The sequence below is a fragment of the Conger conger genome, chromosome 1, assembly GCF_963514075.1.
Source record: "Conger conger chromosome 1, fConCon1.1, whole genome shotgun sequence".
Taxonomy (NCBI): Eukaryota; Metazoa; Chordata; class Actinopteri; order Anguilliformes; family Congridae; genus Conger; species Conger conger.
The window spans coordinates 4159373-4186197 of NC_083760.1; the positions used below are offsets into that span (position 1 = coordinate 4159373).

General features: G+C 48.8%; 2 protein-coding genes across 2 annotated transcripts; one reads left to right on the plus strand and one right to left on the minus strand.

Moving 5' to 3' along the window:
• Positions 1–256: 256 nt before the first annotated feature.
• On the plus strand, positions 257–12512 carry rpa2 (replication protein A2). The gene is made up of 9 exons (XM_061216322.1): positions 257–455; positions 1226–1323; positions 2467–2568; positions 6457–6570; positions 8879–8953; positions 9486–9602; positions 9980–10096; positions 10655–10749; positions 11921–12512. The coding sequence occupies exons 1-9, from the start codon at positions 443–445 to the stop codon at positions 12006–12008; spliced, it is 819 nt and encodes a 272-aa protein (XP_061072306.1). The 5' UTR covers positions 257–442; the 3' UTR covers positions 12009–12512.
• themis2 (thymocyte selection associated family member 2) lies at positions 12354–24696 on the minus strand. The gene is made up of 6 exons (XM_061216198.1): positions 24411–24696; positions 21524–21664; positions 20954–21403; positions 17497–18746; positions 16289–16406; positions 12354–15105 (listed from the first exon to the last, which is right to left on the minus strand). Exons 1-6 carry the CDS (start codon positions 24517–24519, stop codon positions 15029–15031), a joined length of 2145 nt encoding a protein of 714 aa, XP_061072182.1. The 5' UTR covers positions 24520–24696; the 3' UTR covers positions 12354–15028.
• Between the last annotated feature and the right edge of the window lie 2129 nt (positions 24697–26825).

Sequence of the window (26825 nt, forward strand, 5' to 3'; positions counted from 1 at the left end):
TCGGTATTTTTAGTTTGGCTAGGTAAGCAGTGTTTGGCTAGTTAAGTTTGGTCACTTTTGCTTTGTTGTTTGTTTATTTGTTTGTTTAAAAAAAAGAAAAGAAAAGAAAAGAATTCAAATAGGCCCTGGTCCTTATCGTTGTTGTAAAATGACAGCTTTGAGCGTGAGGATTTTCATTGGCTAAAGTCTCACAGCATCAAGGGCTCTGATTTGTCGGCGAAGTTCGCGGCAAAAAGTGGTTTCAAACGCATGCGCTGTTCGCATCAATTTTGCAGCGCGCGTAAGGAGCGACTTTGTTTCACAGCCTAGCTAGTGTGCGCACGCTTACTAAATAAAATTAATTTATGAAAAAGATCAAAACATAGTGCGAGATAAATAATTTATTTAGAAGTGCAAACTGTGCTTATTTCCTGAAAATACTCATATTACTTTTATAGTAATCATGTGGAACCAGGGTGAGTCAACACAACTTTGATATTTTCTTCCTAGCCTGTTAGCTAGCTAGCTAATTCTCGTCCGATATCATTTGGCTATAAAATATTTTTTGAAATTCCTAGCAGTGTATATTAACCCAGCCAGCTATCATCATGATATTCATTTTATGGGAACGTAGCTAGCTAAAGTCAGCGTGCTAAGTAAGCTGTAGCAACAACGTTAACCTGTGTTGACTAGCTGCTCTAAACATTGTGTCAGCTACGTAGCTAGCCTGTCAAGTTAATTACAAATATAAACAGGCCGCGTCTTTGCTAGCTTGCGAGCTAATGTTAATATGTTTGACACGCATATATTGTATTTCGGTCTTGGTCAGCTAACGTTATTTAGCCGAAAATACAGAAATTTCCAGATAGCATGCCAACTAGCTAAGTTCTTTCAGTGCGTGGCTTTTGTTAGCCTCTTGTTAGTGTTGGCGAGCAAGCTCGAGTGACCACTTAACGAGTTAGCTAGCTGTTTTTTTTTTTTTTTTAATACCGACGACTGGAGCGTCTTGATTTTTGGCAAGCCAACCAGCATTGTATCGCTAGCAAGGAATTTTGGTGAAGACTAGTTTGCTTGCTTGTCAGACAGAAGCGAGTTTCTGACGTTACCAAAGCGGTCAACCTCAGTCTGTCAGATATCGGGGGTGTTAACAACGTCTGTGACGTCAGCTTGCTTGCATAGAGGTGCTTGTGTCGCAGCTGTCGGCGCCACCTGCCCTCACCTGTGCCGCTTTGCGCATCTCCCCCAGGCGGATACGGCGACTCCAGTAGCATGGGCGGCGGATACACGCAGTCGCCCGGTGGGTTCGCCTCCCCCTCCGCTTCTCAGGGGGGAGAGAAAAAAGGAGTAAGTATGCCATTTGTCATCATAAATATCCAGGTATTATGAACCAGCTTTCGCGAATCATAACATAGTAATATTTGTTCTTTTTCATCCACTGCAACAGCTCGAGCTGTTGTTTTGACCGGGTGGATATCAACCCTGATCCTTGCAGGTCACAGTGTCTGCTATATTTAGTTTTTTCATCTTAAATAAAAAAATAAAAAATCAGTAATCAGTGCCCCTCAAGAAATCAAGGTAGGCGAATGAGCTGTGTAGTCAATTGCTTCAGGGCTGAGTAACAAGAGTACCCAGAAGGTACAGCGGTTTGCCGGGATCCGGGCTGAGATCCGCTGGTCTTGACAGTATGTGTTTGCCGACATTTAATAAACATAATGGTACTACACGCATAAAGCATGGGGGTGTGTAGAGGAAACCTAATGACCGTGAACCAAAAGAAAGAAAGTGTGTTTTCTCCCCTCTGGATGTGTGTGACACCCCTGGGAGGGTGACTGAACCATAGTTTGCGCATGGACAGAGACGGCGCCCCCCCACCAACACAAAAACAAATAATGAAAGCCTCGGCCCTGTACTGTGGAGACGAGCGCACCTTTAAGCTCCTGGGCTGTGATTGGTTTACGCAAGCCAGGTGCGTGTGCCCCCTCCACCAGAAACAAATCCGATAATCCACCGGACCGAACGCTGCAAGGTTTTATGAGAACCGGCAGGCAAATGTTTTTGCTAAAGCGGTCCTCACTTCAATGTGCGGGTGTGTGAAACGGTCCTCACTTCGCTGTGTGGGTGTGTGAAGCGGTCCTCACTTTGCTGTGTGGGTGTGTGAAGCGGTCCTCACCTCGCTGTGCGGGTGTGTGAAACGGTCCTCACTTCGCTGTGTGGGTGTGTGAAACGGTCCTCACTTCGCTGTGTGGGTGTGTGAAGCGGTCCTCACTTCGCTGTGTGGGTGTGTGAAACGGTCCTCACTTCGCTGTGTGGGTGTGTGAAGCGGTCCTCACTTCGCTGTGTGGGTGTGTGAAGCGGTCCTCACTTCGCTGTGTGGGTGTGTGAAGCGGTCCTCACTTCGCTGTGTGGGTGTGTGAAGCGGTCCTCACTTCGCTGTGTGGGTGTGTGAAGCGGTCCTCACTTCGCTGTGTGTTTCCCCGCCCGCTGCAGAGGATGCGGCCGCAGCAGATCGTCCCGTGCACCGTGTCCCAGCTCCTCTCCGCCCGGCAGGCCGAGGACGTCTTCCGGATCGGCGAGGTGGAGATCGCACAGGTGGGTGTTTGGATTGTTAACTTTGGTCACTTTTGCTCTGTTTGTTTCTTTCTTTGTTCTCAAAAAAAAAAAAAAAAAAAAAAAAGGCCCTCGTCCTTATCTTTGTTGTACAGGTAGCGCTTTGTTGTACGTCGCTCTGGATAAGAGCGTCTGCCAAATGCCAATAATGTAATGTAATGGGTGGAGATTCGCCTCGGGGCTACGGTGCGCGTAGCCTAGGGGCTAAAGTTGCCCTCAGCCTGTAGTGCCGCTACGCTGCAGGCCGCCCCTGTAATATAAATGAGATCCGCACGGCCGTTGGGCCCTTGTCTGTGTGTCTGTGTGGCTGGTGGTTCAAGCCCCAGTATAGCCACAATAAGATTGGTACAGCTGGGTCCTTGAGCAAGGCCCTTAACCCCTCATTGCTCCAAGGGGGATTAGCCCCTGCTTAATCAACTGTTATTTGGCACTTAAAGTTTAGCAAATTGATTTAGCTACGTTGCCATGTAAGGACTGTCATGATGTCATGAGGGGCACGACTGGGACCCGCAAGGTCTGTCGTTCGATCCCCGGTGAGCAGTGCTTTCCTTAACCCTGCATTGTTCCAGGAGGGATTGTCTCCTGCTTAGTCTAATCAACTGTAAGTCGCTTTGTATTAAAAGCATCAGCCAAATAACGTGTTAATGTAATTATGATGGCTAGCTGGGCGAACTTACACTGCTGATTGTTGCAGTTCTGGTCTCACAGGTGAGTGGAGGTCTCGGGTGGGTGGTGTGAACGGCAGAATTCAACCCTGAAGAGCATCTTTTTTTCAGGACACTCCTCTGTTGTGTACCACCATCTGAGCCGCTGTTCATCACTATCTGTACAGAGGCCATCGGCTTTCATGGATATTGTAATATTACATTACCTTTCATCACATTATTGGCATTTGGCAGACGCTCTTACCCAGGGCGACGTACAGTTGATTAGACTAAACGGGATACAATCCTCCCCTGGATGCAGGGTTAAGGGCCTTGCTCAAGGGCCCAACGGCTGTGCGGATCTTATTGCGGCTACACCAGGATTACAACCACCGACCTTGCGTGTCCCAGTCATTTACCTTAACCACTACGCTACAGGCTGCCCCTGTAATATAAATGAGATCCGCACAGCCGTTTGCCTTGTGTTTGAGAGAGGGAGAGAGAGGGAGAGAGAGAGGGGGAGAGAGAGAGGGGGAGGGGGAGGGAGAGGGAGAGAGAGAGAGGGGGGGAGAGAGAGGGAGAGGGCGAGAGAGGGAGAGAGAGAGAGAGAGAGAGAGAGCGCAGGCGGTTGGGCCCTTGAGCAAGATCTGCACAGCGGTTGGGCCCTTGAGCAAGGCCCTTAACCCTGCAGGATTGTCTCCTGCTTAGTCTAATCAACTGTACGTCGCTCTGGATAAGCGTGTCTGCCAAATGCCAATAATGTTATAAAGGTTCCATATTGCGGAAAATACATTTTCAACTTGCTTTGTTGGTTATAAAGGAGTTTAAGGTGCTGTAACAACATTAAGTATCAAAGCCCCACAGTCCCCAAAGTAATCCACGCAATCCGTATTAAACTGTGCCGTTAAGCAAGCCGTTTGGACATCACAGCTATGCACTCATTTGCATATTGTCTGTGCCAGCCAATCTGAATAAATTAGCCTTAAAGACACAGTCACTAAAACAGCCTGTTCTTGGTAAAGCTTGTGAGAGGTGCTGGAGAATGGACATGTAAAACTGGATGCCTTATGGATATCAGGACCTAAAATAACTGGAAAGGTGTACAATATGGGACTGAATGTCTGCATGGCTTCTCATGTGTGACCTGGGTATGTGTCATTTTTTTCCTGTGAAGTCTGCTGGTAAATGTATGGGAAGCGTTGGCAGAATGACCGTAGAATTGGGTAGCTCCATCTGGTGGCTGTGGGTTGTATTGTTCAGTTAGTTTTTTTTTTAACATTGAGATCAATGTTATTAGTGTCCAGAATGTTTCCAGTTAATGAAATGGGGGGGGGGGGGCAGTGCAATCTATCAGACTGTGCGTGCGTGCGTGCGTGCGAGGCCAAACCATTTACATTTGCAAAAAAGCCTCACTCAACAACAGGCCTCCAAATTCAATCATCCGCCTAAATTTGATCGGCTGTCTCGTTCCCGTCTGCCGCTGCTCGCTATAATTCCGTTTTCGGGTCGCCCCCCTGGCAGAGGGGCTGTGACAGGAACGGGTCCAACGCATGTCTGCTTGGACAGGAAGTCCCTAAACCGGGACCTGCAGTTGGGCCGGGGCGATATAGCCGTCGCGGTTTTTACTTTTACTTGTACACGCGGTGACGACTGTCGGCCGTGTGGTTTCCCCCCCCCCCCTCCCCCCCCCCCCCCCCCCTCCTCGAGGAAGAAATTCACTGAAGCTCGGAGATGTGTTGCTGTGTCAAGTCTGATTAGAGACGAGAAGAAGGAACGTGACCTACCGCCAACTGCCAGAGATCTTATCATGCTAAAAAAAAACACTATTCGATGTTCGCGGTCAAGGTGCTAGACTGACACAGCTAGTGCAGCTGTTGGGCCCTTGAGCATGGCCCTTGCTTAGTCTAATCAACCGTAAGTAGGGATGTGTACCGAGAGCCGGTATTTTTTAGGTACCGGTTCCTAACTGGTCGGTACCAGAGTACCGCTAAAGATTCTGGACAAACGATACTGTTTTTGGTGTTTTTCAAGAGTACCTAACGGTCGCGTATTTATGACACTGCCGCCATCGACAGGTTATGACGCAGCGCCCCGTTGTTTTCTCTAGTAGTCAACGTGTCGGCCGTAAGAGCTAAGCGCTCCAAGGTATGGGCTCACTTCATCAAACTCAATGAATCCTCGGCTCAATGCAATATATGCAAGAAAGTAGTTGCGTCAAAGGGGGGAAACACCAGCAACATCATGAAACACTTGCAGTCTACCCATAGCATAAAGCTGAAGGAGTGTGGCGTGTTAAACAACGCATCTAAAGTTAGCAACCCGGCAGACGCTAACAACACCGTGCCCTCCTCCGTGCAGGCAGACTCAGACAGTGCTTCATCATCAAGTCACGGTGAGTGTATGAATCATTAAAGGGGAAGTGAAATACTAGATTAGGTCGGCATCATTTACAAGATTCCCAATATATACATCCTTAAAGGTTTAAGACTGCCAGTAAAGCTGGATTAAAAATAATAAGTAATTAAATTACCCTTTTTTTAAAACATGCGCAGCGCCATTTTATCCGAGTGTATAGCGTGACGTCACTCTGTCCAGAGCGATCTCGGCTGCTGCCAGAGAAAGTAAATATGTTGCTTTTGCTTAACAAAAACTGTTAGGGCTAAATGCGTCAGGAGAAGCGCCTCCCCTACACTGTTCTGTTTACATGTATGTGTCTGTTGGGCTGAACATGTAGGCAAGGGCTTTGGTCATCTCCCTAGGTTTTTTTTATTTATTTCATCTATCCTGAGAAGCATTTGTAATTTTAAGTTAAGCTTCTGTTCTGTTGAAGCATTATCACATTGACAGTTACCTTTAAGGCTGTATGGAGCTGCCTGCTCATTTTTTTGGACATACCTCACACTACACATGTTGACTTGCTAAGGGCTTAAAATGCAGGTGCTGTAAGTTCTTTAATGATGTTGCTGGTGTTACCCCCCCTTGTGGTAATAAAAAACAATTGGATCTTTTACCATCTTGTAACGTCTTTATTTTATACACGAAATTACACGCCGTGGTATCGATAAGAGTATCGATAAATACCGGCACCGATAAGGAGTATCGGTATTGGTATCGGTATCAAAAAAAATCCTAGCGATACACATCCCTAACTGTAAGTGGCTTTGGATAAATGAATAAAAAAGCGTCTGCTGAACGACTGTGGTGTGACGTGACGCTTTCCCCGCAGATCACCCTGCTGGGCGTGGTCAGGACCACAGAGAAGTCCATCACCAACGTGCAGTACAAGGTGGACGACATGACCGGCCCCCCGGTGGACGTCAAGCAGTGGGTGGACGTGGAGGTGAGTGCGTGTGTCACGTGACCCGTCGTGCGTCACGTGACCCCGTCAGGGGGGGGCTCCTGATCCACCGCTGTTTTTACCAGTGCTGAGCAGACCTGGGTCAGATGCGTCACTGTTTTGGATTCAAATGATTTTTCCCCCTGTAATACTGTGTACTGTATCATAATACTATTATATAACGATATAATTATAACGATAAAATTAACTTGTCTGGTATATTGGAACCTATGAAATACTGTCGTGTCTAGGAAACGACTGAGTCCAAATCTCCAATTCGTCGAAAAACATCTTCAACAGGGAAAAGACACCACGGCAGCAAGCTCTTCAGGAAAATCAGACTTTATTTAGCACAAGTGCATAAAGGCGGACCAAAAACATGGACCTCGACTCATTTTTACGCCCATTTTATACACAGTTACTCCTCCTACAACTCCTCCTCAAACCTCATTGTGGCAAATCACCCACACTGTTCTTATCTTAACTCCTCCCAAAGCTCCTCCCACAACGTCATTGTGGCAAATCGCCACAGGTCCTTGTGCTCTGCCAACTACTAACAAAGTTCAGGGCGACCCCCGTCCTCACTTCACCCCGCACCTGCCCTTGGCAGAGTGGAAAACTACAAGACCTCATAAAGTTCTGGATGCCCCACCTCTAACACACACGTCATCCATGCACGTCACTCTGTATCTTTCCACATATGGGTCACTTTTCTGTCAAGATCTTATGAGCAGTAAATCATTGAAAATATACAGACATACTAAACACTTGATTAATATTCTTTTCTAATATACAGACATACTAAACATTTGATTAATATTCTCTTCTTAAGTGAGTAAATGTACGTTGCATTCTTTGCATTCTTTGCATTCTTTGCTCTCATTTCAACAGTTTTTTACTGCGGTTACCAGCTGGCTGCTTTATTATACTCCGGTTACATATGGGTCACTGTGTAATTCTAGCACAATTTAGCAGTTAATCAGTTTGAAACTATACAGGGTACATATCATACTTTAATACGGATATATTGATACACTTTTAGCATGCATCGTCGAGAGTTTTGGAGGAACCAGCCTGCTCATCAAGGTTGAGTCTGATTTTGACTTGTGATTGTTTATCATGCTTTTTGGAGGGAGATCTTTTGTTCTGTGAATTCTCCCCGACAAGACAACAACAAACAAAGAAAGTACACGCCCTGCCTTCAGGCGAAACCGGCCAAGATCCGGCCAACACCTCCGCAGTGTGCGCGGTCAGGTCATTTGTGAACACCTCCCAGGACTGTGCTTTCCTCTAGGGTCCTCAACGCACTTGTCCCTGGGTTTGATTTGCAATTTATTGTACGTCGCTCTGGATAAGCACGTCTGCTAAACGCCGGTAATGTAATGTAATGTAATGACCCGGGGCCTGTTCGGGGTGGAGCGATCTGGCCGGCTATAACGAGCTCGCTGGCTATTTGGGGTGCTCTGGTTTTGACGAGCTGCGGGAGTTCTCGTTTGCGCTCTGGTTTTGGTTCCCCGTCGGCTATTTCGACGGCCTCTTGCACAACGAGAGCTGCTCTGGGGAAGCTTGCTCACTGGCCCTCTCCGGCCGGTCGGTCACGACCGCCAAAATCCCCACAATAAGCAAAAAGACCCAAACGCTTTACCATTACGTTACGTGGCATTTAGCGGACGCTCTCATCCAGAGCCACGTACGACAAAGTGCAGATCAAACACAAGAACGAGTGCAAAGAGGACCTGAGAGGACAAGTACAGTTCCGAGTCCTAGTGTAAACATACAGAAATTCAGAACTCTTGAAGAGTACAGTCAACTTTGAAACTAGCATACCACAGTTGGCAGCTAGAATACAGCAATACAACAGCCAATGAAAAGCAACAATACCTATGCAAGTAACAATATCCACACATAAGTATGTTTGTGCATTAGGGAACCTCGTGCCATCCCCATAACCCTGGTTGTTGTGTAACCCGTAGCGACGGCTCGTGCTCTGTAGCCGGTCCCCGCGTTTGGCCGCACTTGACCTGACGAAGATCCGCTGCTACGGCTGCAAACGTTTGATACCAGTAACCGATTCCGTTGAGCCCTTCTGTGTGTGCTGTGCTGCTCTGCTTTCATTTTGTCCGCTCGGTCGATGGCTCTGTCTCGGCTGTCTTTGTACCGTTTCACTGGTCGTACGTACCCCTGGGTTGCAGGAACGTCGTCACACTAGCTTTTATTTTTGTATTTTTTTCGGATAACCTTTACATCTGTTGCGGTGTAAAGGTGACTTGGCCGTCCAGTAGAGTAAACTGTGACCTTTGACCTCCGCCAGGACCCCAGTGTGGAGAGCACGGTCATTCCCCCCGGCACGTACGTCAAGGTTTCCGGCAACCTGCGCTCCTTCCAGGTGAGGAGGCCTCCCGTGACCTTATGTCCTTTGTGTGTGTGTGTCCCCCCCCCCCCCCCCCCCCCCGTTTACTGGACCGGAAAGGCTGCCTGTGTTTCTAACGGGGGATGGAATTAAAACATTTAACAAAACAAAAATAAAGATTGGCAGCATTTTTGTTGCTGAAAGTAATTGTTTTGTAATGCCAAGGCTCTTAACTTGCAACACAAACTCCATTTCCTCTCGTGAGTGATTTTTTTTAAATTGCCACAGCCCCTTTAGAGAGCCAACAACGACAAATCCAATGAGGCTAATATATGGCGAGTTCCCTATTGAATACATACGGAACATTTGCACAAAGTTTGAGCAGAATTGGAGCTGTCACCCGCCCCCCCCGCGGGACGTTCACCTTTTCGTAGCCGCAGTGAACGTGGTGAGCGTTTCCCTGCTGGAGAGACGGGTGTGGGCGGAGATTAGTCGCTCGGCTGTTGACCGCTCCTGTCGTCACGGCGTGTCACGTCCTGTTGCCACAGCGTGTCACTTCCTGTTTCAGAGCCACAGGTCGGTGGTGGCCTTCAGCATCAGGCCCGTTGAGGACATGAATGAGGTTACCTCCCACATGCTGGAAGTGGTGCGCGCGCATATGTTACTCGGCAAGACCCAGGGCACGGTGAGAGATTCCCCCCTCCTCCTCCTCCTCCTCCTCCTCTCCCTCCCTCCTTCTTTCCCTCCCTCTACCTCTTCCTCCTCCTCTACCTCCCCCTCTCCCTTCATCCTCCCTCCTCTTCCCTCCTCCTCCTCTCCCTCTCTGTTCTTCACTCTCATGTCTGCTCCTCCTCACTCGCAGGGTGTTTGAATGTGAGTTGGGCTGGGTTACAGAGTGTAAGCTGCAGGTAGGGGTGTGGTGCAGTTAGCTGATGGTGTGTGTGTGTGTGTGTGTGTGTGTGTGTGTGTGTGTGTGTGTGTGTGTGTGTGTGTGTGTGTGTGTGTCTGTGTCTGTGTCTGTGTGTATATATATGTGTGTGTGTGTGTGTGTGTTTCTCCCAGGGGGGTGGGGGGAGCCTGAACACCAGCGTGATGCCCATGTCCCGGCCGACAGCAGGGGGGGGGTACTCTGGTGCCAACGACATGTCCTCCAACGGACTGAGCCCTGCACAGAACCAGGTGAGTTACCTGTACCTCTCACATGCGCACACACACAGAACCAGGTGAGTTACCTGTACCTCGCTCACACACACACACACACACACAGAACCAGGTGAGTTACCTGTACCTCGCTCACCCACACACACACACACACACACACACACAGAACTAGGTGAGTTACCTGTACCTCTCTCTCACACACGCACACACACGCACAGAACCAGGTGAGTTACCTGTACCGCATCACAACACACACACACACACACACACACACACACACACACACACACACACACACACAGAACTAGGTGAGTTACCTGTACCTCTCTCTCACACACGCACACACACGCACAGAACCAGGTGAGTTACCTGTACCGCATCACAACACACACACACACATGCACACACACACACACACACAGCCTGAAATGTAGTATGTAGTAAGGGTAGTGTGCTAGTATGCGGTTTAGGGTGCAGCCTCCCTGATTAGATATGACGGATGGATAAAGAGGATGCGGCGTGTGTGTGTGTGTGTGTGTGTCTGACTGTGTGTGTGTGTGTGTGTCCATCCCGCAGGTGCTGAGCCTGATCCGGAGCTGCCCCGACCCGCAGGGCATCCACATCCAGGACCTGAAGCAGAGGCTGAGCGGAATGAGCATCGCCCTCATCAAGTGAGACCCCCCCGCTCACTTTCACACCTTTATTCAGCCAGGGGAGTGTGCTCTCTTAGTCTCACCCTGGCAGAGATGCCAGAGAGAACAGGAGGGAGGGAGGGGGCGAGAAAAACCCTGGAGCAGTTTTTGGGTTAAAGGCCTTTCTCAACGGCCCATGGGCAGGGTTCTTTTTTTCATTTAGGGACCCCGACTTCATCTCTATATGCCGACCAGGGGCTTTGAACCAGTTGAATACCCTGCTGCCCTTTCATCTGTAATTCTACAGAGAGACCTGGCTGTAATCTGACTTTACAGAGAGACCTGGCTATAATCTGACTTTACAGAGAGACCTGGCTATAATCTGACTTTACAAGGAGACCTGGCTATAATCTGACTTTACAGAGAGACCTGGCTATAATCTGATTTTACAGAGACCTGGCTATAATCTGATTTTCCAGGGAGACTTGGCCTGGTTTTTGTTGTTGACTCACGCTGAAAGCTTGCGTGTGAGAGTGCGTTGTGTTGGGAAAGACCCTGATGCCTTCTGCAGTCATGCTGAAGTTCTTCTTTTTAATTTTTTTTTATTTTAAAGTGGATAAAGCTCTCATTCTGAAACTGAGAAACTGGAATATGTTTTTGAGTGTGGTGGGTGCATGTAGGGGCAGCCTATAGCCTAGTGACTATGGTATCTATAGCATTACATTATTGGCATTTGGCAGACGCTCTTATCCAGAGCGACGTACAACAAAGTGCATACCCATAACCAGGGCTAAGTGCGCTGAATGACCCTAGAGGGAAGTACAATGTACAAATAAACAAACAACAAAGCAAAAGTGACCAAACTTAACTATCCAAATACTGCTTACTATAGCCTAGTGACTATGGTGCCTACAGCCTAGTCACTATGGTGCCTACAGCCTAGTCACTATGGTCCCTATAGCCTAGTGAGTTTAAGAGCCTTGCTCAAGGGCCCAACTGCTGTGCGGATCTTATCGTAGCTACACCTACCTGCCGGGTCCCAGTCATGTACCATGTAGCCACTAGCCTACAGGCTGCCTCCTTATCAGTTTGGATGGTTGTCAGTGACAGGAAGTGGCGCATTGTTTTATTGTGTGAGTTTAATAGACTGTGATTAAGAGGAACCTGATGTGGGTGTGCGGTACTCCCCGCCTTCCTGTTCCTGCTCCAGGCAAGCTGTGGAGTTCCTCTGCAACGAGGGCCACGTCTTCTCCACCATCGACGAGGAGCACTTCAGATCCACGGACAACAACGACTAGGGACCGGACGACAACTCCCACGATTCACCGGCTCCAGGCCACGCTGCAGTCGCCTTAATGTGGCGAGCCAAGACCCCGGGAGATTCTTCGCCGATATGCCGAAATATGACTTTCACATCCTGTTAACATCTGCCGTGTAACATCGTGGAGTTACAGTGGCTACTGTACAGTACATAGTCTGTTTCTATGGCTTCGTGTGCGTCGTTTTTCATGTTACATTTACATTTTGTTTTTGGACTGAAATGTACTTCCTTTCTGAAATACAGTACAACTGGTGACTTAACTACTTTTTTTTATTGTTGATTCAAAATAAATAAATGTCTGGGAGGAAGAAAAGTCAAAAGGTTTAATAGGCGATTGCATTTTATTTGTGGAGATAGAATCGGCAAAAAATGAGAATAATAAAAACTGCAAAAAGAAATAGGCTTCACAAAGGAGACCGTAAAAAACAACCTGCTTCCAGGACACTGGCTCGTTCAACACATTAAACATTTTTGTAAAATAGCTCCAGCGATTGTGTAAAATGGCCGTTTTGTTACCGCCCCGTTTCATTCTGGACCATGAAAGAGTCATGTGCAAACCCGTCCCATGCAGCCCGCCTGCTTTCTCCAATCTCAGTCCTAACCAGCTCAATGCACTCTCTCTTCCATTGCCTCAGGTATTTAGCTGGCGCCTTATCCAAAGCGACTTGCAGTTGATTAGACTAAGCAGGGGACAATCCTCCTCTGGAGCAATGCAGGGTTAAGGGCCTTGCTCAAGGGCCCAACGGCTGTGCGGATCTTATTGTGGCTACACCGGGGCTTGAGCTGCCAAACTTTCCGGGTCCCAGTCATGTACCTTAGCCACTACACTACAGGCTGCCCCAGTCATGTACCTTAGCCATTAGGCTACAGGCTGCCCCAGTCATGTACCTTAACCACTACACTAGAGGCTGCCCCAGTCATGTACCTTAGCCACTAGGCTACAGGCTGCCCCAGTCATGTACCTTAGCCACTAGGCTACAGGCTGCCCCAGTCATGTACCTTAGCCACTAGGCTACAGGCTGCCCCAGTCATGTACCTTAGCCACTACACTACAGGCTTCCCCAGTCATGTACCTTAGCCACTACACTAGAGGCTGCCCCAGTCATGTACCTTAACCACTACGCTACAGGCTGCCCCAGTCATGTACCTTAACCACTACACTACAGGCTGCCCCAGTCATGTACCTTAGCCACTAGGCTACAGGCTGCCCCAGTCATGTACCTTAGCCACTAGGCTACAGGCTGCCCCAGTCATGTACCTTAGCCACTAGGCTACAGGCTGCCCCAGTCATGTACCTTAGCCACTAGGCTACAGGCTGCCCCAGTCATGTACCTTAGCCACTACACTAGAGGCTGCCCCAGTCATGTACCTTAACCACTACGCTACAGGCTGCCCCAGTCATGTACCTTAACCACTACACTACAGGCTGCCCCAGTCATGTACCTTAACCACTAGGCTACAGGCTGCCCCAGTCATGTACCTTAGCCACTACACTAGAGGCTGCCCCAGTCATGTACCTTAACCACTACGCTACAGGCTGCCCCAGTCATGTACCTTAACCACTACGCTACAGGCTGCCCCAGTCATGTACCTTAGCCACTAGGCTACAGGCTGCCCCCGTCATGTACCTTAGCCACTAGGCTACAGGCTGCCCAAGTCATGTACCTTAGCCACTAGGCTACAGGCTGCCCCAGTCATGTACCTTAACCACTACGCTACAGGCTGCCCCAGTCATATACCTTAACCACTACACTACAGGCTGCCCCAGTCATGTACCTTAACCACTACACTACAGGCTGCCCCAGTCATGTACCTTAACCACTACACTACAGGCTGCCCCAGTCATGTACCTTAACCACTACACTACAGGCTGCCCCAGTCATGTACCTTAGCCACTACACTACAGGCTGCCCCAGTCATGTACCTTAACCACTACACTACAGGCTGCCCCAGTCATGTACCTTAGCCACCAGGCTCCAGGCTGCTCCAGTTTGGGTGTGGGCTCTGGACACGTCTCAAGACACGTCCACCACATCCACCTTCAGCAGTGCTGTGGCTGAATTTGCAAGCTTCTTCCTGTCCCCAGTCTCACCTGTGAAACTCTGACAACACCCCTCCTCCGGCTTCCCCTTCCCCTTCTATATAATCATGAGTATAACCCACTCCTGCTAAACTACATCCTGTTTTTGTGCTTCGAGTGCCATATATACACATGCACACACGCACAAAAGGAGACACACACACACAGCTGCACAATAGGCATCTATAGCCAGGTCTCTGCTGCTAAACTACATCATATACATGTACACTCACACAAGGCATGCACACACACACACACAGCTGCACAATTGGCACCTCGCTGCTCTGTGGTTGGCTGGCTGATGAGGAAGTGAGAGCAGGACGGAAGCTTGACGCTGGTTTTGTTTTTCCCCTCTTGGGGGTTTGAGAAAGAGCGTTTATAAGTTCCGTGTTCTTGGAAAATAAAAGAAGTCATTTCAGCCGGCAGAGCAGAACGCAGGCGTGCCTCTGACACAAATATAAATAACCGTAGAAACAAGATGACCAAGCATACGCGCACTTCCAGTTCAGTTCTCAACTGGAGTGACTGTCCAGTTTGTTGGCTGTAAAAAAATAAAATAAAATAATAAAATGGCCCTTTTGGCCCTTTGAAAACCACTTTACTCCCCAGTGCTAATGAGTTTCAGAAAACGTGCTAATTGAAGTCATTCTGTGGACTGTCTTTCCTCTTGGAGAGGGACTTGGCCTGGTGTTCCTTGGTTATGAAGGCTTTTCCTGGAACATTGTAAAGCAGAGGGACTGGGAAAGGTGGGAGTATGAAATGCTGGATGTATAAAATCAAGTATAAACGTATATAATCATGATGGCTAAATGCCCTCGGCTTTCAGCGGTAGTTCTTCACGCTTGTGAAAACGCCGACGTCGTCTCCGCTTCTCCTGGGGTGGTTCTGCAGTCTTATGGGACGCAGGGGGCGACATTTCAGTAGAATAAGATGTCCTTTGCGTTCTTCACCACGTCTAAAATATCCTCGTAGTCATGGTCACTGTTTCGCCTTCCTGCTTGAGGAGGGGGAGAGGGAAAGAGAGGGGGTGGGGGGGGGTGAGTGTTATAGGTACATGGAGTTAATGGATTTTAACTTCTGCTGTTTAAAAATCTCCCTGGTTGCACAGACATTAGAAGAGGCTCAAACTGAACTGCAGTTTAAAACCTCAGTGTGGCAGCGAGGCTATTTTGGGCAGCTGTGAGAATGTGTGAACAAAACGATGCGTGAAGTACTTTTTGTGAACAAAAGTCATGACTGCACCAGGCCTTTTGAAGAAGACGACGAGGAAATGAACTGTATAAAACCGCCAAAAAGAAAATAAACATACTAAAGCGTCATATCCAGCCTGGTTGTGAGAAGCCCAGAGTTTCTATCCTCCACTACATGACCTGGCAAGCTATTCCACACAGTGACCTCAAGGACTTCAAAAGTGCTTTTTTTCTTTTTCAGCTTTGTGAAGACATTCTTCTTCACAGTTTCTGTACATTACGCCCATATAAACTTATGTTGAATCTAGAGTTGGTATATTCTCAGAAATAAAGTCTGAGTGGAGGTACATTTTTGTTCTTCAAGGATCACATTTTTCCAACTGTACCCTGAAAGTCTCTGTGTACAAACGCCCTTCCAAACAAAACTAGTAATACCGCAGTAACAAATGTGGTATTTTGGACACGGTTGAACTGCAGTTATGCTGCATATTTCTTCAGCTGTATTGCAGTTTTTTTGTAAGGGGGGAGTACATTTTCCAAGCAAAAAAAAAACTACAAATTAAATATATATTACTGGTGAGGGGCACAAATTTATGTACCTATAAGGGTACCAACCCAGCAACAAGCATTTTTTACCTTTTTAGGCACATTTCACACCTTTATTTCTGACATTCTATTCCATTATTGGCATTTAGCAGACGCTCTTATCCAGAGCGACGTACAGTTGGTTAGACTAAGCAGGAGACAATCCTCCCCTGGAGCAATGCAGGGTTAAGGGCCTTGCTCAAGGGCCCGACGGCTGTGCGGATCTTATTGTGGCTACACCGGGATTAGAACCACCGGCCTTGCGTGTCCCAGTCGTTTACCTTAACCACTACGCTACAGGCCGCTTCATTCCCTGCTTCAGGGCCCTTGCTTTTGCAAAGGACCAAAGTCCTCCAGTAACACTGGACAGAAACTGACAGAGCTGTATCTGGGGACACACACCTTTCTTCTTCTTCTTCTCTCGTTTGGGGGTCTTGGTGTACATGTTGGAGTGGGCGAAGCTGCTTGCCTTGGCAGTCGGCTTCCTGGGGATGAGTGGCGGGGGCTCGTTCCCAGCGTCCTGGAGGAAATTATTATTTCGAAACGTTACTGTCCGCGCCGGGTGGAAATGTGTTTTTCCGCTTCACAGTACAATTTAGAAACATTAAAGACACAAACGACAGATCGCCACTCCCATTTAAATCTCATTCATATCAAAACATGCACACATTCACACACACATTTCCAGGAAAGAGCGTACATTTTGTCATATTGACATTTTTGCAACAAATTCAAAGTCATACTTTCAATTGGTGTCAGACCTCTCTGGAAAAGCATAATTCGGTTTTTATACAAGTTACGGCTATGCTTTATATTACAGCCCGTATAGTTACTTGGTAAGTACACAGCTATTAGGCAACTACTTTGATTACAGTGCTTGGTAAAATGAAACAAAGTCAGTAAGTACCATATATAAGTACGGTGTAAATATTTTTTACAGCCCGTTTCATAGTACTTACCTCTGACATCAAAATAGTTAACCAATAACTACTGACTAAATACTAGGCAAATAACAGGCTGTAAAATAAAGCGTTACCCAGTTTCTTTTATTGCAGGCAAATATTTTATTGCACTTTTATGAAAAAACGAAGTGACAATAGATTAGGGGACTCCAGGTGCAGTGTGAAAAGCATTTTAAATGTATTAATTCCCCGCAGATGAATTGCCCCCATCCACACTCATACCGATTGGCTATGGGAGCACGAGCCAGACAGTATCATGGCCTTCTCAGTCGCCACGTCTAAATCTCATTCAGTATTTACTGAAATTTCTCGAAAGATCCACTGAACCTCCATCAACGTGAGCTGTTCTCTGTGTGCTTCAAAACTGCAGATACCGATTGCTCGAGCAGCGCTGCCCAACCCTGTTCCTGGAGATCTACCATCCTGTAGGTTTTCACTCCAACCCTAACAAAGCACACCTCATCCAGTTAGAAATCTTGTCGAGTTGCCAATTAGTAGAAACGGGTGTGCGCCAAATTAGGGTTGAAATAAAAACCTACAGGACGGTAGATCTACAGGAACAGGGTTCGGTAGCCCTGGGGAAAAGGGTTCTCCATGACTCCATGACTCCGTGACTCTCCTCTATTGTGTAATTTTATGGTGACTCACCAGGGGTGATGGCAGAGGAGGGGCTTTGCCCAGCCAATCGGAGCCGAGCGTCATCTTGTCCATCGACTGGGAGAGCGACTGGCCCTTGCACAGTCGGGACGATTGATTGGAGCAGGAGGTGGCAGCGGGCGGGGCCTTCTGTGCGGACTGTGTCCTCCTCTTGGGCGGGCGGGGAGGGGGCGCATCGGTGTCCTGGTTCGCCAGCTTCCGGAACTCGAAGTAAAACTGGTCCGTCACCTCGGTGACGGTCTCCCAGCGGGGCTCCGGGCGAGGAGGGCCCTCGGGCCAGGGCAGGGGGTCGCCGGTGAAGGACACGGTCATGGAGAGCCAGCGAATGGGCAGCTCGAAGACCACGTTGGGCTGCTCCAGGAGGCTGGCCATCACCGTGGGCTCGGACGTGATCTCCTCCAGCTGCAGGGAGGAGAGGGCGGGCAGCGGGTCGGCCTCCAGGTTGGGGTCGCGGCGGACCGCCTTCACGTCCAGCGGCAGCGCCAACCGCTCCACCAGCTCCGGCAGGCCGTAGCGCTTCTTGGTGTCGGCGAGCTTCTCCACGAACCGGCCCTGCAGGTACATGGGCAGGCTCACCTCCTCGCTCTCCTCGCCTCGCCCTTCCTCCTCCCCCTCCTCCTCGTCCTCGTCTTCCTCGTCCGCCTCCGACGTTCGCCGGCACACCAGCACGTCCTCGCCCTGAGGCCACGCCCCCGCCCCGTCGCCGTGGTCACCGTCGTCGTCGCCGCGGCGACCCGGCTCCGCCCTCCCCCGCCGCAGCACCTCCAGCTGGTCCCCGACGCTCAGCGAGGGCAGGTCGTCGGCGGGGGACTCCCACTGCATGGCCACGGTCACCGTCAGGCCCGCCGGCCCGCGGCACGAGGCCGCGTACAGCTCGTAGGCGGAGCCGAAGTTCCGCGGCCGCCGCCGGAAGCTGCCGCCGTAGCGGCTGGACAGCAGGAAGTGGCGGCGCTCCCGGCAGCCCTTGAAGCTGGAGGCCAGCACCATGCGCGCCTCGCCCGCCCCGCGCAGCACCAGGAGCCGGCCCGGGCGCAGCGGGGGCAGCCAGCGGCAGCGGAACAGCGGCCGCGCGCTCTCCGGCGCCTCCAGCACCTCCACCACGGCCGGGAAGGCGTCGGCCGCCCGCGCCGCCACCTCGGGGAGGGTCAGCGGCGTGACGAACACCACGTCCCCGCAGCTCTCCGACACGTCCGTCACATCCACCTCCAGGCTGGACGGGAACTGCACCACGTTCTTCCTCACTGTGGGGGGGGCAGGGAAGGGCGGTTAGCAAGGCCGACGCTCACAGCCAACGCTTCTGACCACTGCCGTTCGGCCATTTTGAGCCGTAGGTTCCATTTTGTTTCGCTCGCGGTCGAGCGCCTCCACCTCAACACCGAACATTGGTCAGACTCAACTAGTGCCTTTGCCTTATATTTAGACTCCGTAAATAAATAAATAAATAAATAAATGCTAAATGAGACAAAGACAACTGCTAATGGGGAGAGAAAAATATCACTTCTCAAGCAAACAGTAACTTAAAACAAGCTAATACTTTCTATTAAAGGGGGAATGTAGTACGTGGCATTTTTTGCAGTTTTATTAAGAAGGTTCCATTTTGCTCGCCGGTCACTGATCTAAATAAGATGGAGGTGATGGGAGAAGTGATTGTCACTGCATGTTACAGTCAGACATTAAATTGCGATTACTCTTATTATTGTTCTTCTTAAAAGACTGTGTGTTCCCCTTTAGTGGTTACTTGGATGACTGCATGTAATCGTTTCAGGCTGTGAACAAAAACTTGTGGTGAACAGGAAAAAAAAAAGTTTGCACCCAAGCTAATGCGAGACAGCTTTCACTTTGTTGAAAGCAAAGGCCTTTTTCTTTTTCTCGGTCTCGTGTGCATCAACAGGGTGCCGTTAAAGGAGACTATAAAATAAAAGATTTGATATGAAAACAGTCATTATTCTGTATCATTACATGGGATGGAAGGTGTCGGTGAGAGAGAGTGCACGTGTGATGTGTTGGGTCTACAAATACAATTGGACATTAAACAGTTGTAAGCAATGTGTTGCAATTTTAACAGCAGAGGATGAAAAGACGAAGAGCCTACATTACATTATTGGCATTCAGCAGACGCTTATTATCCAGAGCGACGTACAGTTGATTAGACTGAGCAGGAGACAATCCTCCCCTGGAGCAATGCAGGGTTAAGGGCCTTGCTCAAGGGGTCAACAATCATGTACCTTAATCACTACGCTACAGGCCACCCCTGGTTTAAGTAGGGTGGGTTGTAGGGTGTAGGGGTTCAGACAGGGTGTAGGATGGGTACAGGTGGGGTGTAGGGTGTAGGGGTTCAGACAGGGTGTAGGATCGGTACAGGTGGGGTGTAGGGTGTAGGGTGTAGGGTGTAGGGTGTAGGATGGGTTCAGACAGGGTGTAGGATGGGTACAGGTGAGGTGTAGGGTGTAGGGGTTCAGACAGGGTGTAGGATGGGTTCAGGTGAGGTGGGGTGTAGGATGGGTACAGGTGAGGTGGGGTGTAGGGTGTAGGGGTTCAGACAGGGTGTAGGATGGGTACAGGTGAGGTGTAGGGTGTAGGGGTTCAGGCAGGGTGTAGGATGGGTACAGGTGAGGTGGGGTGTAGGGGTTCAGACAGGGTGTAGGATGGGTACAGGTGAGGTGTAGGGTGTAGGGGTTCAGACAGGGTGTAGGATGGGTACAGGTGAGGTGGGGTGTAGGGGTTCAGGCAGGGTGTAGGATGGGTACAGGTGGGGTGTAGGGGTTCAGGCAGGGTGTAGGATGGGTACAGGTGAGGTGGGGTGTAGGGGTTCAGACAGGGTGTAGGATGGGTACAGGTGAGGTGTAGGGTGTAGGGTGTAGGGGTTCAGACAGGGTGTAGGATGGGTACAGGTGAGGTGTAGGGTGTAGGGTGTAGGGGTTCAGACAGGGTGTAGGATGGGTACAGGTGAGGTGTAGGGTGTAGGGTGTAGGGGTTCAGACAGGGTGTAGGATGGGTACAGGTGGGGTGTAGGGTGTAGGGGTTCAGACAGGGTGTAGGATGGGTACAGGTGAGGTGGGGTGTAGGGTGTAGGGGTTCAGACAGGGTGTAGGATGGGTACAGGTGAGGTGTAGGGTGTAGGGTGTAGGGGTTCAGACAGGGTGTAGGATGGGTACAGGTGAGGTGTAGGGTGTAGGGTGTAGGGGTTCAGACAGGGTGTAGGATGGGTACAGGTGGGGTGTAGGGTGTAGGGGTTCAGACAGGGTGTAGGATGGGTACAGGTGAGGTGGGGTGTAGGGTGTAGGGGTTCAGACAGGGTGTAGGATGGGTACAGGTGAGGTGTAGGGTGTAGGGTGTAGGGGTTCAGACAGGGTGTAGGATGGGCACAGGTGAGGTGTAGGGTGTAGGGTGTAGGGGTTCAGACAGGGTGTAGGATGGGCACAGGTGAGGTGGCCCTGGCGGGACTCACGGTGCATGATGGCCTGGACTGAGTGCACGGGTGTGAGGCGGAGCGGTCCGTCCGGCCCGGCCTCCTGGGCGCGGCGGTACCGGCGGCGCCGGAGGCGTGGCGAGCTGACGATCTCCCGCACGGCGTAGGCGTGGCCGCTCTCGCTCTCGTAGAACGCTCCGCGGAACGACAGCGGCACCAGGACCTCCCGCCCCGCCGGCCCGTCCAGCCAGCAGCGGGCCACGCCCTCGCCCTCGCCCTCGCCCCCGCCCCCGCCCTCGCCCCCGCCCTGCCGCTCCACGGACAGCAAGCTGAGGGGCTGCCCGGCCGGGACCCGGCAGTCCTCCAGCTCCAGGTCCTGCTGGCAGGTGAAGCTGAAGGTGTCGCAGGCGTCCGGCTCCTTCAGCACCAGCTCCACCATGTCCTCCACGCACCCGAAGAGCTCGTCCTCCGGAAGCATCCGGAACCTGCCTGGCGAGGCGCGGGAACGGCGGGTTAGCGCACGGCGAGGGGGTCACAGAAAAACGACAGCGTCACGCGACGCAGCACCAAAGGGCCGCCCGATTGGTCAGGTGCCGCGGTGAGGCTCACCTGTGTAGTCCAGAGACAGCTCTGACGTCTCATTGGTCCCGAGGTCCTCACAGGTGACGGACTGCAGCTGGACGCCGATCACCTTCACCAGGTCTCCCGTGGACAGGCACACTTCGCTCCCGCCCAGCTCGTACACCGACCCTGTGACCGGGGGCAACCAACAGCCAATGAGACGCAGACCTCAGCCCACACGCTCAGAAATAAAGTGACAGTGGAGGTGCATGTTTGTTCTTCAAGGATCACATTTCCAATATGTACCCTGAGAGTCCAGTAATGTACTCTTTGGGCGCAAAAAAAGGTACAAATTAATTATATATTGCTTGCTGGGTAGGGTTCCGCCCCAGTGACTTGGATTTGTTCCTTTTTTTCTGAGAGTGCACACCACATTGCTCTTTTACTTAAAAATAAATAAAAAATGAAAAAAAATTTGGTTGTGGTTGGTTAGAGGGCAGCCTGTAGCCTAGTGGTTAAGGTAAATGACTGGGACCCACAAGGTCGGTGGTTCTAATCCCGGTGTAGCCGCAATAAGATCTGCACAGCTGTTGGGCCCTTGAGCAAGGCCCTTAACCCTGCATTGCTCCAGGGGAGGATTGTCTTATTGATTATATCTGTCAAGCGTATATTATTCTTGTGCATTGCGTCGTATAAAAACGTTTTATTTAGGGACAACAGAAAACGGCTTAAATAGCCAAACAAACGGAACATTACAGTACATTATTGGCATTTGGCAGATGCTCTTATCCAGAGTGACTAAGCAGGAGACAATCCTCCCCTGGAGCAATGCAGAGCCTTGCTTAAGGGCCCAACGGCTGTGTGGACCTCATTCTGGCTACACCGGGGATCGAACCACTGACTGTTCCCAGTCATGGTCCTTAACCGCAATGCTACAGGTCGCCCCAAAAAATAAACAATAAAACCATCCTGGCGAACACAAGCCTAGTAAATACTGACACACACTATTGTGAAAACTGAAAAACAATTAGAGATTACAGGGAGGTATGGGGACAGGTGCATCTTCAGTGTGGGGTCAGTATGTACATTACCCAGCTGCGTAGATGTGCGAATTGAAACTAAGTCGGTTGACTTATATGAAGCCAGTGGTTTGGCCTGTGCCAGGAAATAAATTAAGGAAGGGTTTCACAATGTGAAATACAAAGAGGAAACATTTTTGAGACCATTGCTAAATTCATTGGTCCCAACCGACAGTGCTGTACATCTGGGCGGGGGTGGGGGGGGGTGGGGGGGTGCATAGACTGGGGTGCACTGGGGGTGCACTGGAACAGAGCCTTAACAGATACCAGACCATAGGGCCCATCCACACACTGGAACAGAGCCTTAACAGATACCAGACCATAGGGCCCATCCACACACTGGAACAGAGCCTTAGCAGATACCAGACCATGGGGTCCATCCACGCACTGGAACAGAGACTTCACAGATACCAGACCATGGGGCCCATCCACACACTGGAACAGTGTCTTAACAGATACCAGACCATGGGGCCCATCCACACACTGGAACAGAGCCTTAACAGATACCAGACCATGGGGCCCATCCACACACTGGAACAGAGCTTTAACAGATACCAGACCATGGGGCCCATCCACGCACTGGAACAGAGCCTTAACAGATACCAGACCATGGGGCCCATCCACACACTGGAACAGAGCTTTAACAGATACCAGACCATGGGGCCCATCCACACACTGGAACAGAGCTTTAACAGATACCAGACCATGGGGCCCATCCACACACTGGAACAGAGCTTTAACAGATACCAGACCATGGGGCCCATCCACACACTGGAACAGTGTCTTAACAGATACCAGACCACTCACTCGCCTCATGTTTGGCTTGCACCACAGAATGGCTCATATGAGGTGAGGATAAATATAGTAACCCCTTGTTATCATTCAACAAAACTATGTATGGTAAAAAAGCAAACGCTGCATAACAGTGTTTAACAGTGACCAAACACTTGAAATTTAAGTTGGAAATTGAGCACCACTTTTTAAACAATACCCTCAAAAGGTTTCGCGTTAAAAGGGAAGAAGGTAACACAAAAGGTGTTGCTTTTAACTAGACAAAGAGGCGCGTTCACACATTTGGCATTTGGTTTTTTATCACATCTGTTCTGAGAGCGTATACCTTACATTCCTGGCAATTGTAGTGTTCTTGATTTAAAAAGAGTTCATAAAATATTTGTCGTAGGTCCGTCAGTTGTAATTCAATATGTCTGAATAAAAAACGAAGTCTTCAAATTGTGCACTTAAAATGTGGTGATGCGTAGATTTAAATCAGGATCCCAATTCTATTAACGTTGAACACTGTTAAAAACGTAGGGTACAAACGAAATATGCACTCTCGGTACATTACGACACTGCTACCATCGCCACAATGAAGCCTATATGCAAGATTGCACAAGTGATGTTGTCTCTGGATCAAAGAAAAGAAAAACATTACCTTTACTTTAGTTATCACAAAAGCGGTAGTTCCATTGCAATTTGTAGTTTCCCACTGATATGCAAATAGGCTGTCAGTGCAAACAAAGGCTAACTATTTTCAAATTTAATAAATAATTTTCACCCACATGAATACTGAAACTGAAATGCAGACTATTTATGAATTCATTCTCTATATCTCCAACGGTTTTCATATCCATATTTAAAAACAATGCTTCTTACATTTGAATGTATACTAGGCAATGTTTAATATATACCCCGTTGACTATACGAGACGACCAGCAATACAATGCCACGAGCTCTTGTCAAAATCTGTATGCATAACTATACATGTTTTAATATAGATGCATTCAAAAACTATGAATGACGGCTTGCTACAACAAGAATCATTATTAGTATTAGAAGTGGTACTGGGTACTACTCGCCTTGGAAATACACTCCAGAGCAGATCTGCAGAATGCGAGGAAGAGTGCAGTCATCCAGGGACGCGACGTAGTCCTGTAGGGACAGAATCTCGCTCCCCGCGCCATCCATCGCTGGGTCACCCGAAGCGGAGGAGTGCCGAGTTTTCCACCGCGTCTGGACAACTATTCTCAATGCAAACCAAATTAAGAGAGAGAAAGCGAGGGTGTGAGAAAGAGAGAGAGAGAGAGAAAAAAAAACAGCGCCTGCAGTCACTGTTCGGGTTTTCGTTCTGAGAAAAGCTCTTGGTTGGAGATCCTGTGCAATTTAAAAGGAAGTACGCACAGACGCACGACACAAATAGCCGCAGAGATCAGCCGCAACGTTAGACATTTTACACACCAAATACACATTTTATAAAATTGCCATGTTTTGTGCTGGTAAACATAATTGATGTACCATGAAATAGGATGGTAAGGAGGAAGTGACTAAATACAGTGCTAAAAATGTGCTTTTGACAGTTTGAGTTTGCTAATAAGTATTGAATGAAAATGTGTTTAGGGATGAAAGGGGTAGGAGTACATACAGTGGTGTGAAAAAGTGTTTGCCTCCTTCCTGATTTCTTTTTTTGCATGTTTGTCACACTTAAATGTTTCAGATCAAACAAATTAAAATTTTAGTCGAAGACAGCACAAAATGCAGTTTAAATGAAGGTTATTATTAAGGGAGAAAAAAAATCCAAACCTACATGGCCCTGTGTGAAAAAGTGATTGCCCCCTAAACCTAACTGGTTGGGCCACCCTTAGCAGCAACAACTGCAATCAAGCGTTTGCAATAACTTGCTTTGAGTCTCTTACAGCGCTGTGGAGGAATTTTGGCCCACTCATCTTTGCAGAATTGTTGTAATTCAGCCACATTGGAGGGTTTGAGCATGAACCGCCTTTTTAAGGTTATGCCACAGCATCTCAATAGGATTCAGGTCAGGACTTTGACCCCTTCAGGATTTTTTGGTAGACAGCAGAATTCATGGTTCCATTTATCACAGCAAGTCTTCCAGGTCCTGAAGCAGCAAAACAGCCCCAGACCATCACACTACCACCACCATATTTTACTGTTGGTATGATGTTCTTTTTCTGATATGCGGTGTTACTTTTACACCAGATGTAATGGGACACACACCTTCCAAAAAGTTCAACTTTTGTCTCGTCAGACCACAGTATTTCCCCAAAAGTCTTGGGGAACATCAAGATGTTTTCTGGCAAAATTGAGACAAGCCTTAATGTTCTTTTTGCTCAGCAGTGGTGTTCATCTTGGAACTCTGCCATGCAGGCCATTTTTGCCCAGTCTCTTTCTTATGGTGGAGTCATGAACACTGACCTTAACTGAGGCAAGTGAGGCCTGCAGTTCTTTGGATGTTGTTGTGGGGTCTTTTGTGACCTCTTGGATGAGTCGTCGCTGCGCTCTTGGGGTCATTTTGGTCGACTGGCCACTCCTGGGAAGGTTCACCACTGTTCCATGTTTTTGCCATTTGTGGGTAATGGCTCTCACTGTGGTTCGCTGGAGTCCCAAAGCTTTAGAAATGGCTTTATAACTCACTTTTCAATTACTTTCTTTCTCATTTGTTCCTGAATTTCTTTAGCTCTCAGCATGCTGTCTAGCTTTTGAGGATCATTTGGTCGACTTCACTTTGTCAGGCAGGTCCTATTTAAGTGATTTCTTGATTGAGAACAGGTATGGCAATAATCAGGCCTGGGTGTGGCGAGAGAAATTGAGCTCAGGTTTGATAAACCACAGTTAAGTTATGTTTTAACAGGGGGAGCAATCACTTTTTCACATGTAGGTTTGGATTTTTTTTCTCCCATAATAATAAAAACCTTAATTTAAAAACTGCATTTTGTGTTTACTTGTGTTGTCTTTGACTAATATTTAAATTTGTTTGATGATCTGAAACATTTAAGTGTGACAAACATGCAAAAAAATAAGAAATCAGGAAGGGGGCAAACACTTTTTCACACCACTGTAAATGTTACTTCTTTCTACTCCTTTTCGCACATGTAAATAGGTTTAAGTTTAAGTGCTGGTGGAGGGGAATTTGATGTTTCTGTTTTGTTACTATTTTACATGTTCGAAATAAAGGAACACAATGTGCTTAAGCTATTATATTTTTGACATTTAGTATTTACAAATGGTAAATGGTTGGCATTTATATAGCGCCTTTATCCAAAGTGCTGTACAATTGATGCTTCTCATTCACCCATTCATACACACACTCACAGCGATTGGCTGCAAGGCAATGAAGTGCCATGCAAGGCACCAACCAGGGGTTAGGTGTCTTGCTCGGAGACTTGCCCAGGGACACTTCGACACAGCCCGGGCGGGGGATCGAACCGGCAACCTTCCGACTGCCAGACGACTGCTCTTACTGCCTGAGCCATGTC

Excerpts from the sequence above, each read along its gene's own strand:
- rpa2 (XM_061216322.1), top strand. Across the intron at positions 1,324-2,466 it reads AGGGGGGAGAGAAAAAAGGA|AGGATGCGGCCGCAGCAGAT; the intron begins GTAAGTATGCCA and ends CGCCCGCTGCAG. Across the intron at positions 10,750-11,920 it reads ATGAGCATCGCCCTCATCAA|GCAAGCTGTGGAGTTCCTCT; the intron begins GTGAGACCCCCC and ends TTCCTGCTCCAG.
- themis2 (XM_061216198.1), bottom strand. The coding sequence starts at position 24,519 with ATGGATGGCGCGGGGAGCGAGATTCTGTCCCTACAGGACTACGTCGCG. Across the intron at positions 21,404-21,523 it reads GCTGTCTCTGGACTACACAG|GCAGGTTCCGGATGCTTCCG; the intron begins GTGAGCCTCACC and ends GCGCCTCGCCAG. Across the intron at positions 16,407-17,496 it reads CTCCTCTGCCATCACCCCTG|GACGCTGGGAACGAGCCCCC; the intron begins GTGAGTCACCAT and ends AATTTCCTCCAG.